This window comes from Carcharhinus amblyrhynchos, chromosome 11 (genome assembly GCF_965287045.1).
Source record: "Carcharhinus amblyrhynchos chromosome 11, sCarAmb.v2.hapA, whole genome shotgun sequence".
Lineage (NCBI taxonomy): Eukaryota > Metazoa > Chordata > Chondrichthyes > Carcharhiniformes > Carcharhinidae > Carcharhinus > Carcharhinus amblyrhynchos.
The window spans coordinates 21322538-21343766 of NC_137334.1; the positions used below are offsets into that span (position 1 = coordinate 21322538).

At 45.2% G+C, this 21229-nt stretch overlaps 1 protein-coding gene across 1 annotated transcript; it reads left to right on the plus strand.

Moving 5' to 3' along the window:
* The first annotated feature begins 4981 nt into the window (after nucleotides 1-4981).
* twist2 lies at nucleotides 4982-8728 on the plus strand. The gene is made up of 2 exons (XM_080198199.1): nucleotides 4982-5513; nucleotides 8186-8728. The coding sequence occupies exon 1, from the start codon at nucleotides 4997-4999 to the stop codon at nucleotides 5495-5497; it is 501 nt and encodes a 166-aa protein (XP_080054325.1). The 5' UTR covers nucleotides 4982-4996; the 3' UTR covers nucleotides 5498-5513; nucleotides 8186-8728.
* The last annotated feature ends 12501 nt before the right edge of the window (nucleotides 8729-21229 follow it).

The following is a 21229-nucleotide window of genomic DNA, read 5'->3' on the forward strand; positions in this document are numbered from 1 at the left end:
GGACCACTGGGACCCCAACATTCAGACAGAAAATCACCTGGCGAAAGGGCGAGAATCCCAGAATGAGAGAGGGAAAGTGGGAGCAATAGTTTGTCCAGAAACACAGACGCGCGCACACACACACAAAACACAATCATACATACATACAAACAGACACACACACGTACACACACAGACATGCAAACACACAGAGATGCACACATTCACTCATTCACACTCACACATGCACATAGACACACAAAACATAATCATACATACATACAAATATACAGACACATACGTACACACAGACATGCAAACACACAGAGATGCGCTCATTCATTCATTCACACACACACAGACACACACAAAACACAATCATAGATACATACAGACACACATTCACACTTACAACACACGCACTATCACACACATACTAATAAACAGTCTCACTCTCTCAACATACACACCCAATCTCAAACATCCATAAACAAGCTCATTCCCCCTCTCGCACATTCACACACACTTCCACTCACACGCACACACACTCGCACTCACAATCATACATTCTCTGTCTCATACACATTCGCCAGTGAAAGAGGCAGCAGCCACTGACAAGATTTCACAGGCATTCGGTATTTTTACAGTTTACCGTCTTTGCTACTGGATTTAAATAGCCCCACTCACCAGCAAGCTGGAAGAATCAGAAACGCAAACAGTAATGTTTAACAAGATAAAGATCACCTTTGTTGTAATGTTGACTCTAATGATTGTCCCGCAGATTCCCAGGAAGCTGCCAGGGGATTCGAATCTAACAGCTCGGCTGAAAAGAGCCAGGGGATTCTATGTTTTATGTTTAATATACATTTTATATTTCAAGTTCATACCGTGTTTTGCACAGTGGCTGTTATTGTAAAGAGCATTGAGTTTAAGGGGGAATATTAAGAGGGAATCAGTAAGCTGATATAAACGCATAGCTTTTGAATAAAGTAATTGCCAATTCTAAAACATGTTTTATTGATTGTTAATTGTCGTTTCTGATTGTTTTGCCTTTAAGTAGAAAGGTTCGCAAAACGGAGAATGTGTTCTGGGACGATAGACAGAGGATCTCTCAGCGTGCTGGTGCAGTTTTTGACAATGTTCTCATTTTCGATCAAGTATCTTCACAGTTACACACACTCTCACTCTCTCACACACGCACAGACACCCACACACACAAAAGTTGATCATCTTAAAGAAATGGGGGGCGAATGAAAATGGCTGGGGTATCTCGCAGTTTGGGTTGGCAACAACAGGAGCCAGTGAAACGCGGCCTCTCTCAGATTTCCATTCGGGAATCGATTTTTAAATTACATAATTATTAGAACAAGATTTGTCTTTTCGTTGTGGCGGATTGCACTCTCTGTAATCTTGTTTAGAGGGTCTGTTCAGATCAGGGGGGCCGGTTACAAAAAAATTAGTTTAACAAAATACACAAGCTTTTGCCGTTTCTGTGTTATTGGAGTTAAGTGCTGGGTGATAAATGCGGGATTTCCAATCCTGCTTTCATTCCCCGGAGAAAAATAGCGAACGAGGGGAGGCAGTTCACCGCAGGCGCGGGTTCTATATTTGAGGGTACCTAAAGATGTGATGATGAATGTTTCTGATGTTGCTGGATGCTGACGGGATTGGTTCATCATCAGGCGAAGAGCTGGAAGATTCAATGCTAATAAAAACCCCGGAGCTGTCAGAGGGATTCATTCCTGGGATGTGGGTATCGCTGGCTGTCATGATGCGGAGATGCCGGCGTTGGACTGGGGTAAACATAGTAAGAGGTCTCACAACACCAGGTTAGAGTCCAACAGGTTTATTTGGTAGCAAAAGCCACTAGCTTTCGGAGCGCTCCCCGCTCCTTCCTCAGGTGAGTGAGCTGTAAAGACTCGCAGTCCAACCATTATTTTGTAAATTGGGTTTGTGTCTTTATATGCCCTGTTTGTAAACAGGACTCCCGCTCACCTGGTGAACGAGCAGCGAGCTCTCTGACAGCTAGTGGCTTTTGCTACCAAATAAACCCCTTGGACTTTAACTTGGTGTTGCGAGGCTTCTTGCTGTGTCGCTGGCTGGGCCAGCATTTATTACAGTTAGAAGTCTCACAACTCCAGGTTCAAGTCCAATCAGTTTATTTGATAGTAAACCCACAAGCTTTCGGAAACGCTGTTCCTTCGAAGGAAACAGCATTTCCAAAAGCTTGTGGGTTTACTGTCAAATAAACTGGTTGGACTCTAACCTGGTGTTGTGAGACTTCTTACTGTATTTACCCCACTTCAATGCCAGCATCTCCACAGCATTTATTACCCATCCCTAATTGCCCTCGAGAAAGTGGTGTTGAATTATCTTCTTGAACCAGTCCCTATGCTGTAGGAACCTTTATACCCCTATAAACCTATATAACTTATATACCCAAATGTACTTTTATACACTAATATAACCCCATATGACATACATATATATATATATACACCTATATACATCTATATATATCCAAATACACCTATATACATTTATGTAACCCCATGTAACCTATATATGTATACCTATATTGCCTACATATTTCCAAACTACGGCGACAGTGGTTAGCACTGCTGCCTCACAGCGCCAGGGACCTGGGTTTGATTCCTGGATTGGGTCACTGTCTGTGTGGAGTTTGCACATTCTCCTCGTGTCTGCGTGGGTTTCCTCCGGGTGCTCCGGTTTCCTCCCACAGTCCAAAGGTGTGCGGGTTAGGTGGATTGGTCATGCTAAATTGACCCAAAGATGTGTAAATTCGAGGGATTAACGGGGTAAATGTGTGGGTTTATGGGGATGGGGCCTGGGGTGGGACTGTTGTCGGTACAGACTCAGTGGGTCGAATGATTCTGTGAAATGCACCTAGACACACATATATATGCTTATATACCCTAAGAAGACCTATATATACCTACATAACTACTATATCACCACACCACCCCCCCCCCTCGGCAGGTCGGAAAGGGTGACCCCTACCACTATAGCACCCACACTGGCCCAGGAATTTCTGTCCAGTTTTTCATATTCTGGAAACCTGTTCTTTTCAAACTGTCCCCGGGCCGATGAGGGCGGGAAACAAATCACCCCCAGCTCCTGGGAACCAGGGCTCTGGGTGGAGAAGGCATTTCAAGTATACACAGGCCTGAGAGAGAGATAGCGGCTGGGGGGCGATGGGGTCGGTGGGGGGGGGGGGGGTAGTGTTCATACCAACTGGCAAATGTTGTACAAAGTGTACAGCTGAAGTTTATCGGTTTTGCCGAGAGTGTGACTTCACTCAACGGATTGGGAAGAGAGACCAGCAGAAAGAGGCACAGAGACAGAGAGAGAGAGAGAGAGACAGATAGACAGACAGGCAGAGAGACAGACTAAGACTGAGAGACACAGAGAGACAGTGAGAGACACTCAGAGGGAGAGAGTGACAGAGAGAGACAGAGGGAGAGAGAGAGTGACAGAGAGAAAGACACATACACACACAGACAGAGAGAGATAGACAGAGACAGATCAAGAGAGAGTGAGAGAGAGAGAGGCAGTGACAGAGAGAGAGTGACAGGGAGAGAGAGAGAGACAGACAGACAGAGAGAGGCAGAGAGAGAGACAGACACAGCGACAAGAGAGTGACAGAGACAGACAGACAGAGTGACAGAGACACACAGAGGAGACAGAAAGATAAAGACAGAGAGAGTCAGAGACAGAGTGAGACATGCAGTAAGAGTCAGAGAGAGAGAGAGACAGAGTGAGACAGGGTGAGACAGAGACAGAGAAATACACAAAGAGAGACCGAGAGGAGAGAGAGACACACACAGGGAGTGACAGAGAGACAGAGACACAGAGGGAGAGTGACAGAGAGAGAGAGGCAGGGAGAGAGGCAGAGAGGCAGAGGCAGAGAGAGAGAGAGACAGAGGAAGACAGAGGGACAGAGAGGCAGAGAGACCGAGAGACAGAGACAGAGAAAGGCAGGCAGAGAGAAGGACAGGGAGGGACGGCGGCCGACGGACACAGAGACAGGCAGACAGAGACAGACAGAGAGAGAAACAGAGAGAGAAACAGAGAGACACACACACAGGGAGAGACAGAGAAAGAGAGAGAGCACAGAGAGAGAGAGGCAGAGAGAGACAGTGACAGAGAGAGAGAGAGAAACTCAGAGACGGATAGAGAGGAAGCAGTGTCCAATTCCAGTGGGAATGTCAGAGACATGCTGGAAAATTGCAGCCAAGTTTACAGATAACCCTCCCAGTTTATTTGATGTGAATTTTGATGTGAGGATGACCCGATTTACGGCGGAGCTTTTTCAGAAAAAGAGAGTGGCGCTGCGTCGTCTTCCTTTGCTTAAAGAGCTTGTAAATGCATAAACTTATCCCCGCATTCCCCCCACCCTCCAGAACAGACTGGGGTGAACTGACCCGCCCGTCCCCACCTGGTAAAATATATTTAATATCCTGTGAAAAGCGCCTTTGGCACCAGAGAGGGAGAGGAAAGGACTGGGAGTTAATGACTGGAAGGAACTCCTCCTCCTCCTCCTCTCCGGCTTTAAGTCTGGCTTTAAGGAGGAAATTCTATTCGAGGCTAAAATATTATTTTAAACTGTCAGCCTCTTGGGGGCCGTCTATTCCTACTTCAGCCAATCAGAAAGTTGCTGCCACCTCCGCATTCGTATCTCCCCCCCCCCCCACTCCTCCCCAACCAAAAAAAAGTAGCCAAAAAAGTTGGGAAATTTGGGTAAAAGTTTCTAACTGGGGCCGAATTCTAGACAAGAGAGAGGGAGAGAGAAGCTTCATCCTGAGACTGGGGTCCAGTTTATTTATTTTTCTACGGGATAAAGTCTTTTTTTGCCCCCCCCCCTCCTTATTCAGTTTATTTTCTTACACTCCCCCCCCCACCCCACCCTCCCACCCCTTTCCTCACCCCCACCTCTCCCCCCCCCCCCTTTCCCCAAACCCACCCCCCCCCCCTCCTCTGCCCGGGCCAGAGTGGCATGCCGTTAGACATCATGCAAGCCAGTCCGCGCAGCCTGCCTGTTTCCCCCGCAGACAGCTTGGCCAGCAGCGAGGAGGAGGCGGACAGGCAGCAGAAGCGCTACGACAGCAAGAGGAGATACAGCAAGAGGGGCAGCGAGGACGACAGCCCGGCCCCAGGCAAGAGGAACAAGAAGTCCAGCCCCAGCTCGCAGTCCTTCGAGGAGCTGCAGAGTCAGCGGATCCTGGCCAACGTGCGGGAACGCCAGAGGACTCAGTCCCTGAACGAGGCGTTCTCCTCCCTCAGGAAGATCATCCCCACCCTCCCTTCCGACAAACTCAGCAAAATCCAGACCCTCAAACTGGCCGCCAGGTACATCGACTTCCTCTACCAGGTCCTGCAGAGTGACGAGATGGACCAGAAGATGAGTAGTTGCAGTTATGTGGCTCACGAGAGACTGAGTTACGCTTTCTCTGTGTGGCGAATGGAGGGAGCCTGGTCCATGTCCGCCACTCACTAAGCCCCCACCCAACACGGTATGTTCTTCTGAACCTCATCCACTGATTCCCAGCCAGATTGTCAAAGCAGCAGTCTGTGTGTGTGTGTGTGTGTGTGTGAGGGTGACTGTATCTGTGTGTCTGTGTCTTCTGTGAGTGTGTTTGTATCTGTGTCTGTGTGAGTGTGATTGTACCTGTGTGTCTGTGTGTGTAATTGTATCTGTGCGTCTGTATGTGTGTATGTGTGTGATTGTATCTGTGCATCTGCATGTGTCTGTGTGTGTGATTGTATCTATATGTCTATGTGTGTCTGTGTCAGTGTGTGTGTGAGAGTATGAGTGTGATTATATCTATATGTCTGTGTGTGTCTGTGTGAGTATGATTGTATCTGTGTGTGCATGTATGTGTATATATGAGTGTGTGTGGGTGAGTGTGGGTGTGATTGTATCTGTGTGCGTGCATGTGTCTGTCTGAGTGAGAGTATGAGTGTGTGTATCTGTGTGAGTGCAAGTGTATATGAATGTCTGAATGCCTGTGTGAGTGTATATGTGTGTTGTGTGTATGTGTGTGCCTGTGTGTGAGGGAGAGTGTGAGTGTGATTCTATGTGTATCTGCATGAATGAGCGCATGTGCCAGTGCATGCAAGTGTAAGTGTGTGTAGGTGTATGTGACTATGTATGTGGGGGTGTATGTGTGTGTGTGGGTGTATGTGACCCTATGTATGTGGGGGTGTATGTGAGTGAGTATTTGTGTCTCTTTTAAAGTTTTTTTTAGTCATAGAGGTTTACAGCATGGAAACAGGCCTTCGGCCCAACTTGTCCACGCCGACCAGTTTTTACCCCTAAGCTAGTCCCAGTTGCCTGTTTTGGCCCATATCCCTCTATACCCATCTTACCCCTGTAACTGTTTAAAAGAAAAAAATGTACCTGCCTCTACTACTGCCTCTGGCAGCTTGTTTCAAACACTCACCACCCTCTGTTAAAAAATTGCCCATCTGGACCCTTTTGTATCTCTCCCCTCTCACCTTAAACCTGTGCCCCCTAGTTTTAGACTCCCCTACCTTTGGTAAAAGATCTTGACTATTTACCTGATCTATGCCCTTATTATTTTATAGACCTCTATAAGATCACCCCTCAGCCTTCTACGTTCCAGGGGAAAAAGATCCCAGTCTATCCAGCCTCTCCTTATAACTCAAAGCATCAAGTCCCGGTAGCATCCTAATGAACCACTGTGTGTGTGTGCGTGTGTTTGTGTGTCTGTATGCATGTATGTGTGGGGGAAGGGGTTAATGTGCTCGGGTGTATGTGACTTTGTGTATATATGTGAATGTATGATCATGTGCATGTGTCATGTGTGTGTGCCCGGGTCTATGTGTGACTGTGAGATTCATATGTACATTTATATATATGGGTGGGGATGGGCGTCAGGGTGGTGTATGTGGGTGGGTGGGCATTGTGTGTATATGTATGGATGGCGGGTGTTTGTGTATCTGTATGTGTATGCATGTGTGTGTGAGGGTGTGTGTCACAGAGAGGGGTGATAGCTGGGGGTGGGCTGGACCACTGTTCACTATCTCTGAAACAGTTGTGAGAATAGATAAGGTGTCCCTTCACCGAGAGAACTCAGCCCTTCCAGTGGGGGGACCCCAGCCGACCCACCACCAACAGCCCAACAACGTTCCCCATCTTACAGGGCAGCAAACAAATAGTCTGCTTGTCAAGTCCCCTCGCAAGTTCCACATCCAGATACTATTTCCGTCTGCACTGTGTCTAAGACAGGAAAACTATTTCTCGGTTAGAGAGGCAATCGGTAATGTTTATAGAGTGCAGTGAGAGGCTGAAGCTTAGGCACATTAAATAGGAGGGTGAAGATTCCTTAACCTGGGCGGTGTCCGAGAAGGGGTTATTATTTCATTAGGGTCTGTATCAACAATCGCATTTTTCAGTGATTGTGCGAATCCTTCTGACTTTTTGTAAAGATGGGATTGCCATTTATTGTCCCATTAGCCTCCCCCAGATTAGAAAATGGGGCAATAAACAGGGACATTAGTGAATAACTTGCTTTCGTCGGCAATATTTAAGCGAGGGTGACCAACGAATAATTTTTAAATACTCTTTCAAAAATACTTGTGTTATCATCCTGTGTGTGTATATATCTCAGATTCCCCCCAAAATATACTTTACTGATACAATTTTTAGAAGTACATCAGAAAACGGTTTGATGTGAATATTATAGAAAGGGCAATCGAATGTAACTTCTCTCCACCCGCATGTTCTACTTGGAGATGCCTCCACACCTTTAGGACACTCCCGATATTTAATAAAGTTTATTTATCAGTCACAAGTAAGGTTTACATTAACACTGCAGTGAAATTTCTGTGAAATTCCCCAAGTCGCCACATTCCGGCGCCTGTTCGGGTCAATGCACCTATTCCTATGGAATTGGATGGCATTTATATTGTCCTGGCACCTCGCCGCTAACGCGCGGCCCTTTTCCTGCGACAGGGCCTGTGTTATTTTTCCAGGGGTTGTGAACCTAGTCGGATGAGACTAATTTTTATTTCAAGCAACCCACTTAGGTGTAACAAATTAGGCAACTCCCATTGTAGAGTCTGGAGTGTACGCAATATGTATTTTGTATCTTGTACTTAACATACTCGGCGTCTGTAGTTAAACTCAGCTTTCCTGTTTTGTGTTTTATAATCTTGACAGGCAGCTGAAAGTGGTCGAAACCCTGGCTCGGGTTGGGGGGAGGCTTGGATTGAGGTGAAAGACTCCCCCCCCCCACCTCCCTTCCTTACACAGAGGGACAATGAAAGACATTTCGACCACGTCTGAACCGATACTCGCTCTGAATTCTGAAAATGGAAGAATCTCTCCAGACTGAGTTATAAATCGAAAGGTTTCAGCAGCAAGATATGCTTTTCCCCTCCTTAAGATGTCAAACATCGTTCCGCCGCCAGAGGAGAAATGTGCGGGCAATCTGGGTGACTACCTTCGGGACGTCGCTGGGACTGGAAGCGTTAGGATCTTTCCATAACTTTATGCTTTAGAAAAAAAAAGTAATCGATTGCTGAGGTTAATCGTGGAGACAGATTGGACCAAGACAGACCAAGGCCAAAACCAAAAAGCGATAGATAGGTCACTGCATGTTCGCCCTCGGTAAACCTGGAATAAGCAAAAGCTTCACATTGTTACCCTTTCTCTATCGCCTGTAAATCTGGCCAGTTTATTTATTAAAGTGTTAGGATGTGAGGAGGCTGTACGGTGCTTCATTCAGGGGGATCCACAATCGCTCCTCTTTTTCCGCTTGTATGTTAACGGTGAGGGAGGGGCGGGGGGAGTGCATGATTTTTTTAAAAAACAGATTTTAAATCGTTGCCTGGTTACACAGAAACAATGTCAGCAATTTTACACAGTTTAAAAAAAATCATTTTCCTAATCGAACCAAACAAGAAAGTGCAAACAAAGCTTAAAACTGACAGAGAAATTGATTCTAATTGACTGGGAGAAAATCTTATTTTATACCAACTATGGACAGGGAGGATACATCTCTACCTTACACCTGTACAGGCCAGGGATCGTCAGATATTTATACCATGGTCATCCGATACATATGTGTCTATGTATCTGTTCATATATATGTTCATGTATGCGTTTTATGGGTGTGTACATGTATATGTGTTTAAGTATGTGTTTTATGTATATGTCAATTATTTATGTCTATATATGTGCGTCTATGTGCATATATGTGCTCACATGTGTATTTATGTATGTATTCATGTATGCATGTGTCTGCCTACATATGTATCCATGTATGTGTGCCTATGCATCTATGTCTATGTACCTGTGTCTATGTATATGTGCCTATTTAAGTGTGTCTATGCATCTGTGTCTATGTACATGTGTCTATGCATGTGCATCTATGTATGCGTATATGTACCTGTGTCTATTATGTGCGTCTATTTATGTGCCTACGTATGTGTTTATATATTTTTGTATATGTATGTGTCTATGTGTATGTGTCCATGTGTGTATGTCTTTGTGTGTGTCTTTGTGTGTATGCCTATGTGTGTGTGTATCATGTGTATGTGTCTATGTATGTGTGTATACCTATGTGTGGTGTGTCCATGTGTGTGTGTCTATACGTGTGTGTCCATGTGTTTGTGTCTATGTGAGTGTGTCCATGTGTGTGTCTATGTGTGCGTGTCTATGTGTGTTCAGTATGTTAACAGGGGTGATGAATAATTATCAAACAGACCAAATCTGGGGGAATTCAGTGTCAGCTCAGCGGCAAGTCAGAGAGCAGGGACAGATTAACCATATGGAGTCTCTCCATCTGAAATGCCAGACTTCAGCGTTGGATGAGTCCAGCGAGTTGCCTGTATCTGGGAGATGGATGGACAAAATAAAGCAGCAGTTTATTGGGGGAGCACTGTTGGTTCAGTTTGGTGTTTTGTTCATTTAACTAGAGGATAGTTATGTAAGCCGAAGTGAATGTATCCAAATGTCAGGTCCACGCGGAGCAGATTTGTCCACATTGCGGAGTGTAAGGACCGGGATTGCGGCCAGACCAGATTCACACGGTTAATGGGACCGGCTTCTTCTTTTAAAGGCCGCGTTTTTGAAAATATTTAACCTCTGGGTGCCTTTGGGGAAACTGTAGAGTTTGAGAGAGAAACTGTAAACCCCTACATGTCAAACTCGGAGCGAAGAATTTTAAACTTGTAAAATTGAAAAGCGCCATGGATTCAAAGTGAGACAAATCGTGTTAAGGAGACCGCCCTGGTTAAGGGTGCATTGGCCAGGCTAAATTCTCCCTCAGTGTACCCGAACAGGAGTGTGGCGACCAGGGGAACTTCGCAGTAACTTCATTGCAGTGTTAATATAAGCCTTAGTTGTGACACAAATAAACTTCCAGCTTTAAACTTAAACAAGAGTTTAAATCACAACTGGAGCTGCTGTGGAGGGCAGCGCTGTACCACAGTGACAGTAAACTAGATGCAGATTGTCCATGCCGGAGCTGGTTATGAGGAAAGCTTCCCCCACCAGTTAGGGGGTGGCTAATGAGTATACCGGGGACTATCGGAAATTCAGGCCAGGTAAGGCACCGGTTAACCATTCAATGATGTGGAGATGCCGGCGTTGGATTGGGGTGGGCACAGTAAGAAGTCTCATAACACCAGGTTAAAATCCAACAGGTTTATTTTGGTAACACAAGCGCTGCTCTGAAAGCTCGAGCTGCCAAATAAATCTGTTGGATTTTAACCTGATGTTGTAAGACTTCTTACTGTAATCATTTAATGGCAACCCCTGTGACAGTCCAGCTATCTAGGCTGTACCTGGAGTCTCTCCATCTAAAATGCTAGCGTTGGATGAGCCCAGCGAGTTGTCTGTATCTGGGAGATGGATGTACAAAATTTAATAACCGTTTATAAAGTAGCTGGTTTATTGTGGGGGAGCACTGGTCGTTCAGTACCGAGGCGGCACGGTGACACTGCTGCCCCACAGCTCCAGGGACTCGGGATCGACTCCTGACTTGGGTCACTGTCTGTGTGGGGTTTGCACGTTCTCCCAGTGTCTGCGTGGGTTTCGTCCGGATGCTCCGGTTTCCTCCCGCAGTCCAAAGATGTGCAGGTGAGGTGGATTGACCTGAGCAAGCGCCGTTGTGTGGCGACGAGAGGAATTTCATAGTAACTTCACTGCAGTGTTAATGCAAGCCTTAGTTGTGAATAACACATAAACCGTTACCCTCCGGTTCACTCTCTCACTTCGACATGGGAAAGGTTTAACTCCTTTGGAGAGGTCTGAACCTTCATTATTTCAATAAAGCTCCAAAAAATGTACCCTTTTTTGTAAAAAAAAATCCGATTCATTCACCCCAATCCCATAACCGTCCATCCCTGTCCCGGGATACGGAGGAGGTGGGGGTGGGGGAACATAGGAGGAAAGGGATGAGACAGAATATGTACAAAGGCTGCGAGAATAGAAGCAAAACTTGATAACAATCCCTCCCCTCTCTCCCCATCCTCCTGCCCCGACAGGAGTGTGGGTGAGAATGTCAGAGAGACAGGGCGGGGGGGAAAGGGAGGGGGGGGTGGGTCACAGAATTGAGGCCTGTGTCTTTGCAAAGACTGTTGATGAATTTACTCCCAGAACAAGCAGCCGGAGGAGCCAACACTTCCGAGCTGCTTTAAAAGTGAGGTTGCTTTTCCTGGCTGCAATAGGTTCTGTTTAAATTGACTTTCTAGGCAGTTTGGTCCCCAGGCTGTTGAACAACTGGCCTGCCCTCCGCCCCCCCCCCCCCACTCACTTCCATCTCCCAAGTCCTGCACACCACCACCCCCACCCCGCCCCATCCCATGGCCAAAAACTAGGGCAAAATGGACTCACAAAAATCCTGGGATATTGCCCCGTTTTATTCTGGCCTGAAGGAAGTGCACCGAGGATAGGTTTAAATCAGTGGTTATAGTTTTAGTCTTATTTCAAGTTGATTGATTTTTGTTTTAACAGTTCAGTCTCTCCCCACCCTCCCCCGTCCCCCCCCCCCCTCCTCCCAGGCTGGTGTGAGACTGACTCACGGATGTTTGATATCCCAGCCTCGGCTGAGATTGGATGGGGACTATAGTAGTTCTCCTGAGCTAGCGGATGTCCCAGACTCACCGCTGCCTTCTGCTGGGGGAGGGTGACATCCAGCTCAGGACGGGCCGCAAGGCCTCTTCTTTTTGGCGCTGTAAAGCTCTATGACTCTGACTCCGTTGCCACTCGCCCTGTGAATCTCGGCTCCCACAGAAGCAACGCACCCCACCAGTACTCACTGTGTGGCTGGACTCCGCCTGGCGCCCGCACCCCTCCCAACAATAAGGTGGGACCATTCGGGGGTTTGGTGAGGGTGGGAGTTGGGCGGGGGGGGGGGGGGGGGGACACTATAATAAGCAGAGCGCTCCAGACACATCCTAACAATGTGGAGACTGGTCCACCCCACCCTATCCCGCCACAACTCTCTCAGAATGGGATCATTTATTTATAATAATTTGGTTCCTTTGTCAACTTAGGGTCAATTGCCTGTCCAGAATGGAGGGGTGGGGGTTGGGGGGGGGGGAGGAAGAGGAAGGAGAACAGAATCAGTATCAATCGGAACTGTTGTCAATACTTTCAAATTCTGAGCAATTTAATGAAAGAATTTACTTTCAATTCGAGATGGTTTTATTCACAGACCCAATAGAATGTCAACTTTAGTGCAGCCTCAGTCCCTCGCGTGATGTACCATCACCCCAACAGGTTGCCCTGAGATTTCTATTCTATAGCTGCAATGCCTGAACCCAGCCTGTGTGAGCTACAATGCCTGTACCCACTCTGTGAGTTACAATGCCTGTACCCATCAGTCTGTGTGAACTACAATTCTGTACCCAGTCTGTGTGAGCTACAATGCCTGTACCCACTCTGTGTGAATTACAATGCTTGTACCCATCAGTCTGTGTGAACTACAATTCTGTACTCAGTCTGTATGAGCTACAATGCTTGTACACACTCTGTGTGAATTACAATGCCTGTACCCATCAGTCCGTGTGAACTACAATTCTGTACCCAGTCTGTGTGAGCTACAATGCCTATACCCAGTCTGTGTCAGCTACAATGCCTGTATCCAGTCTGTGTGAGCTACAATGCATGTACCCATCAGTCTGTGTGAGTTACAATGTCTGCACCCATCAGTCTGTGTGAACTACAATGCCTGTACCCATCAGTCTGTGTGAGCTATAATGCTTGTACCCAGTCTGTGTGTGTTACAATGCCTTCACCCAGTCTGTGTGAACGACAATTCCTGTACCCAGTCTGTGTGAACTACAATGCTTGTACCCAGTCTGTGTGAGCAATAATGCCTGCAGCCAGCCTATGTGAACTATAATGCCTATACCCAGTCTGTGTGAGTTACAATGCCTGTACCCAGTCTGTGTAAGCTACAATGCCTGTACACAATCTGTATGAGCTGCAATGCCTGTATCCAATCTGTGTGAGCCACAGTACCTGTACTCAGTCTGTGTGAGCTGCAACACTTGTACACAAAATCTGTTAACTACAATGCCTCTACCCAGTCTGTGTGAGCTACAACGCTCATACCCAGTCTGTGTGAGTTACAATGTCTACACCCAGTCTGTGTGAGTTACAATATCTGTACCCAGTCTGTGAGAGCTACAATGCCTCTACCCAGTCTGTGTGAGCTACAATGTCTGTACCCAGTCCGTGTGAGCTAGAATGCCAGTACCCAGTCTGTGTGAGTTACAATGTCTATACCCAGTCCGTGTGAACTACAATGCCTGTACCCAGTCTGTGTGAGCTACAATGCCTGTACCCAGTCTGTGTGAGCTGCAATGCCAGTACCCAGTCTGTGTGAGTTACAATGTCTATACCCAGTTCGTGTGAGCTACAATGTCTGTACCCAGTCTGTGAGAGCTACAATGCCTGTACCCAGTCTGTGTGAGTTACAATGTCTATACCCAGTCCGTGTGAGCTACAATGCCTGGACCCAGTCTGTGTGAGCTACAATGCCAGTACCCAGTCTGTGTGAGTTACAATGTCTATACCCAGTCTGTGTGAGCTACAATGTCTGTACCTAGTCTGTGTGAGCTACAATGTCTGTACCCAGTCTGTGTGAGCTACAATGCCAGTACCCAGTCTGTGTGAGCTACAATGCCTGTGTCCAGTCTGTATGAGCTGCAATGCATGTACCCAATTTGTGTGGGCCACAGTGCCTGTACCCATTCTGTGTGAGCGACAATGCCTGTACCCAGTCTGTATGAACGACAATGCCTGTACCCAGTCTGTATGAACGATAATGCCTGTACCCAGACTGTGTGAGCGACAATGCCTGTACCCAGTCTGTATGAACGACAATGCCTGTACCCAGTCTGTATGAACGATAATGCCTGTACCCAGTCTGTGTGAGCTACAATGCCTGTACCCAGCAGTTCTCAGCAGGCCCACGTAGCCGCTATTAGTGTATTGCGACTCTCTCGGAGCGAACATTAGCCACCGGGACCAGCGTGGTTTTACATCTCAAAGGTGCGTCGTAAACTCGGAGTAAAATATTCCTGTATAAAACATGCAGCCGAACAGAAAGACAGCGGCATGTGTCAGACAGATCGAAACAAATCTCTGACCTAAACTCGTCTTAACAGCATCGAAAGTCTCAGCTTGTGTTGGCAGGGTGAGAAATATCCTCCTAAAGTCTTCCCAGTGAGAGGAATGTGTGTGTGTGTGTGTGTGCGACTGCCGCTAACGGGTTTACTAAACCCTTTCCCCAGGTTACTGATCCAATCGCAGCAGCAAATTTTCAGAGTGTGCCCCAATAATCAGAGACCTCTCTGACACCGAATAACCCCTCAGAGCTAACTCTCTGTCACATATCAACTGTAACTATCTGTCCACACATATCCTGGGGAATCATTTACTCGCAGCTAGCCGCTAGAATCCTGGAAAATAAATTCCACTGTTCATCTGCCAACAAAATCCACTACAGCTGAGTTTTCTCCGTTTCCAGAAACTAGCCTAACTTATTAAATCCATTTATAAACGTACCGTTCAAATCCACTAACACTCTGCAGACTGGGTGGATATTAGTTTGCCGTTTTGTAAACTAACCTGGTCTTTTTTTTGCATTGGTTTAAATCCGTTATTATTAATTAAACTGAGAAGCCGACCGAGCTAGTGGGTCTCCGTGGGCTGGGGGAGGAATTAGGGGGGAATGTATCTGTTCCTGGTAGGGATTAAGTTCAAGGGTTGGTGAAATGACAAGCGTTTCGCCTTCAAAGGGTCCTCAGTTCAAGCCTCGGGATAGACACGTTATCCAGCCGTTGTTGGTTTAGCTGGAAAACACTTAACTTCCCAATTAATCCAACCCTAATCTCCTATCCCCCTCCTAATCCATGCCCCCTTCCGTATCCTAACCTATGCTCCCTCCCTCCAAATCTGCAAGGAGACAGATGAAAGGGACTGATGCATGAGGTGAGATTGAGTCGGATTATATTGTGGAAATGTTGGGCTGAGATGGGCACAGTAAATAGTCTGACTACACCAGGTTAAAGTCCAACAGGTTTATTTGATACCACGAGCTTTCGGGGCACTGCTCCTTCATGAGGTGATGCACTCACCTGATGAAAGAGCAGTGCTCCCAAAAGCTTGTGGTACCAAATAAACCTGTTGGACTTTAACCTGGTGTTTGTGACACTACTTACCAGGATTATATTTGCCCGGGGTTTAGAAGAATGAAAGGGAGGATCTCAAAGAAACTTGTAAAATTCTAACAGGGCTAGACAGGGTAGATGCAGGAAGGATGTTTGCTGGAAGGGGCAGTGGCACAGTGGTTCGCACTGCTGCCTTACAGAGCCAGGGACCGGGGTCGATTCCAGTCTTGGGTCACTGTCTGTGTGGAGTTTGCACATCCTCCCCATGTCTGCATGGGTTTCTTCCGGGTGCTCCGATTTCCTCCCACAGTCTGAAAGAGGCAGATTCAATAGGGTCTTTTAAGAGATGTTTAGATAAGCGCATGGAACTTAGTAAGATAGAGGGTTATAGTTAACCTTAGTAATCTCTAAGCTAGGGACATGTTCGGCACAACTTTGTGGGCTGAAGGGCCTGTATTGTGCTGTAGTTTTTCTACGTTTCTATGTGCAGGTTAGGTTGGTTGGTCATGCTAAATTGACCCTAGTTTCAGGAGGATTATAGCAGGGTAAATATGTGGGGTTACGGGGATAAAATGGGATTGTTGTTGCTGCAGACTAGATGGGCTGAATGGCCTCCTTCTGTGCTGTACTATTCTATGAGTCTATGTATCTGATGAACCAGGAGTCACACAGTCTGAGGATTCGGGGTAGACCATTTAGGAGGGAGGTGAGGAGACATTTCTTCACCAGAGAGTGGCGAGCCTGTGGAATTCATTACCACAGAAGAGGCCAAAACATTGTATGTTTCCAAGAGGCATTGAGATATGGCACTTGGGGAGAAAGGGATCAAAGGATATGAGGATCAGGGGTTGGGTGATCAATCAGGGTCATCATGAATGGTGGAATAGACTCGAATGGCCTCCTCCTGGTTCTATTTTCTATGATTGCGTACAAGGCCACACTGTGTGGTCAAGGATCCTGTGCGAAAGGGGTTTGTTTTGCCTGGCTGGTGGTTGATATTCAAGTGCCCGCGCTTACTTCCTTCAACCTGATCCCCGATTTCTTACCCGAGTTTCCATTAACGATTTCAGCTTGGAAAAAACGGGTTGTAATTCCTCTCCAAGACCATACCGGTCCCGAGGCCGGAGCTGCTTTTGTGAATTTATTTTCCGGGATTCTCGCAGCTAGTTGTGAGTAAAAGCGATTCCCCAGGAGCTGTGTGGACGGTGAGATGTGACCGAGAGGTGCAGTTAGCTCCGACAGGAATCTGAGGGGTTATTCAGTATCACGGAGATCTCTGATTATTGGAGCACAGGATAGTTTGCTGCTGAGATTGGAACAGTAGCCCGGGGAAAGGTTTAGTAAACAGCAGTCCCACACACATTTCACTCTCCGAGAATGAAGGATGTGTTGCTGATGTTTTAGTAAGATCCATTGTGTCTGCACAACAGCTCTCGAATCGATAATTTACTGACATTTCACTAACAGGGACAAGTAAGCTTTAATTACCAGCTTCGATAGTTGGAGGTCGGGTGAATTACAGTCTAGGGAGGGAATAATTGGACTCCCAGATTCCATACATAACAGTGGCAATTATTTCAATTTTGATTATTTCTTTTGTTCGCCCCCTGCCACCCCGCTAAATACTTACAAAAGAAACTGGAAATTGTCACATTGACACACACACACACACACACACACGCCGCTTTATCCAAGCTAAGTGTTTAGCTCAGTAACCGGTTAACATATACAGGCCGCTACAGGAGCATGGCGACTGGGAGAGTTTCAGAGTCATCTGTGAACACTGCACATGTTCAAACCTCTCCCCGTGAACCCACATCCCAGACAGTTACACGGGAAAGGTGCCGGAGAGAGTGAGAGTGGCGATTAACTCATATCCGGGCGGTTTTATTTGAACATTCCGTGGTTCAGGCCGTATGAGCTAAGATCTGTGAAGGGAAATTGGATGTAAGTAGAAGTCAGTGTTTAGCTGAATAAAAAATTATTAGGGCACATTACTGTAACTGCAGATCTATGCAGGGCAATATAGGATTAGATAGAGGTAATATTAGAAATATGTGTTATATATAAATAATACTATATTTCACTGTATACACAGGTAGTATAAGAAATATATACAGGTAATATTAGGATTATTTATGGGTAATATTAGGATTATATTTGACTTCATACACAGTTAGTATTAAGAATATATGTGATTATAAATAGATAATATTAGGATATATGTCAGTATGAATACATAGTGTTAAGATTATATCTGATTTTAGGGTATATTAGGGAATATTAGGGTTATGTGTGATTGTATATAGCTGATACAGGATTCTGTATAGGTGTTAAGATTATAAAGGATTGTATATTGTAAATATTAGGATTACCACGTCAGATTTTATTGAATGGAGGAGCAGAGTCGACGGGCCGAATGGCCTGCTCCTACCTCTTATGGTCTTCGAGAGCTTCGTCCTGAAATGGCAAACGCATTGTGAGTGCCACACAGTTCATTGGCCTGTGCCGCTGAAGGATTTGCCCGTGGAAAGCTGAAATCATTGTGTTCTGTTGCTGACCGGATAGAACGGAATCAGGACCCTGCCTCTTGCCCACTGCCCAGTGTAACCGAGAAAGTGGCTGGGGTGCCAGTCACATTCCTATCCAGTCCACACCAGCCGGGCCGAGAGTCCCTGCAACTGTGAGTTAGTCTGAATGTAAAATGTGCACCGCAGCAGCTGTTACACAGAGAGCCAGGCTCCGCTCTGTTCCAGCCGGCATCTCCCTCTTTACACGCACTTCCCTGCTTCACATCCAGCTGTGCTCCCATGTGACCCAATCCTGTGCCAGATTTATGACTCTGCGATGTTCCCCACTCCCCCGCAATCATCTCCATTAAAACTAGCTCCAAAGTTAACGCTCACTTTTCCGTCTAGGGCAAAACAAGCTGGCGAGAAAAACCTATAATCGGCCCCAGTAGAGTGAAGAGAACTGTCTCTGAGCCCTCTTCTCATATAAGCTTCCACATTCCACTCTCACAATAGAGAAGTCATATTGTTCAAGAACATCGGCTCCCTTCCACTCTGTCTATATACACGGGGCTATAATATACACAGGAAAATAATATACACTGGGATATAACGTACACAGGGAAATAATATACACTGGGAAATAATATACACTGGGATATAATATGCACAGGAAAATAATATACACTGGGATATAATATACACAGGGACATAATATACACTTGGATATAACATACACTGAGATATAACATACACTAGCATATAATATACATTGGGATATAATATATACTTGGATATAATATACACTTGGATATAATATACAGTGGGATATAATATACACTTGGATATAACATGCACTAATATATAAAATACACTTGGATATAATATACAATTGGACATAATATACACTAGGATATAATATACACAGATATAACATACACTAGGATACAATATACATTGGGATATAATATACACTTGGATATAATATACACAGAGGTATAATTTACACTGGGATATAATATACACTTGGGTATAATATATATTGAGATATAATTTACACTTGGATATAATATACATTGGGAAATAATATACACTTGAATGTAATATACACTGGGACATAATATATACTGGGATACAATATACATTTGGATATAACATACACTAGGATATAAAATACACTTGGATATAACACACTAGAATATAAAATGCACTTGGATGTAATATACACTTGGATATAATATACATTGGGATGTAATATACACTTGGATATAATGTACACAGATATAACATACGCCAGGATACAATATACATTGGGATATAATATACAGTTGGATATCATATACACTGGGATACAATATTCACGGATGTAACATATACTATGATATAATATACATTGGGATATAACATATACTTGGATATAATACATACTGGGATGTAATATACATTTGGATATAATATACACAGGGATATAATTTATAACATACACTTGGATATAATATACACTGGGATATAACATACACTGGGATACAATATATAGGGATATAATGTACTCTTGGATATAATATACACTGGGATATGACATACACTAGGATATAACATATACTGGGATATAATGTACACTGGGCTATAAACACCCACATTGTCTCAACAATGCATATCAGAGTATAAACTTGGGACGTCTTGTTGAAGTTGTACAAGTCATTGGTAAGGCCACACTTAGAATACTGTGCACAGTTCTGGTCACCCTATTATAGAAAGGATATTGTTCAACTCGAAAGAGTGCAGAAACGATTTACCAGGATGCTACTGGGACTTGATGGTTTGAGTTATAAGGAGAGGCTGGATAGACTGAGACTTTTTTCTCTGGAGCGTAGGATGCTGAGGGGTGACCTTATAGAGGTCTATGAAATAATGAGGGGCATAGATCAGCTAGATAGTCAATATCTTTTCCCAAAGGTAGGTCTAAAACTAGAGGGCATAGGTTTAAGGTGAGAGGAGGGAGATACAAAAGTGTCCAGAGAGTGGTGAGTGTCTGGAATGAGCTGCCAGAGGTAGTAGAAGAGGCGGATACAATTTTGTCTTTTAAAAAGCATTTAGATAGTTATATGGATAAGATGGGTATAGAGGGATATGGGCCAAATGTGGGCAATTGGGACTACTTTAGACATTTAAAAAAAAGGGCGGCATACATAAGTTGGGCTGAAGGGCCTGTTTCCATACTGTAAACCTCTATGATTTCTGACTATAAAAGCAAATTATTGTAGACGCTGGAATCTAAAACCAAAAGAGAAAATGCTGGAAAATCTCAGCAGGTCTAGCAGCATCTGTAAGGAGAGAAGATGCATAACAAGCATCTGTTAATAGAATTCAAATAGAACTTATGTAAATAGGGTAAATATAAAGGATATGTAGTATGCAGCATATAAAGAAGATATGCAGAGTATGTACAGTCATAGGTATATTGTGTACATATGAAACATATGCATACATATAGAAACATAGAAAATAGAAGCAGGGGGAGGCCATTTGACCCTTTCAGCCCGTTCTGCATACATTATGATCATGGCTTATCATCAAATTCAATATCCTGATCCCCCCCTTCCCCCCATATCCCTCAATCCCTTTAGCCCCAAGAGCTATATCTAATTTCCTCTTGAATTCACACAATGGTTTGGTCTCAACTACTTTCTGTGGGAGCGAATTCCACACAGTCACCAGTCTCTGGGTGAAGAAATTTCTCCTCCTCTCTGTCGTAAAAAAATTACCCCTTATCCTCAAACTATCCTTATCCTCATCCTCAACCGTGGGCGGCGCGGTGGCACAGTGGTTGGCACTGCTGCTTCACAGCTCCAGCGTCCTGGGTTCGATACCTGTCTCAGGTCACTGTCTGTGTGGAGTTTGCACCTTCTCCTTGTGTCTGTGTGGGTTTCCTCCAGGTACTCTGGTTTCCTCCCACAGTCCAAAGATGTGTGGGTTAGGTTGATTGGCCATGCTAAGAAATTGGCCCTTAGTGTCCAGGGATGAGTAGGTTAGAGGGATTAGTGGGTATAATGTAGGGATAGTGG

What these genes read in the sequence shown, in the direction of transcription:
- twist2 (XM_080198199.1), top strand. Translation starts at nt 4,997, where the DNA reads ATGCCGTTAGACATCATGCAAGCCAGTCCGCGCAGCCTGCCTGTTTCC.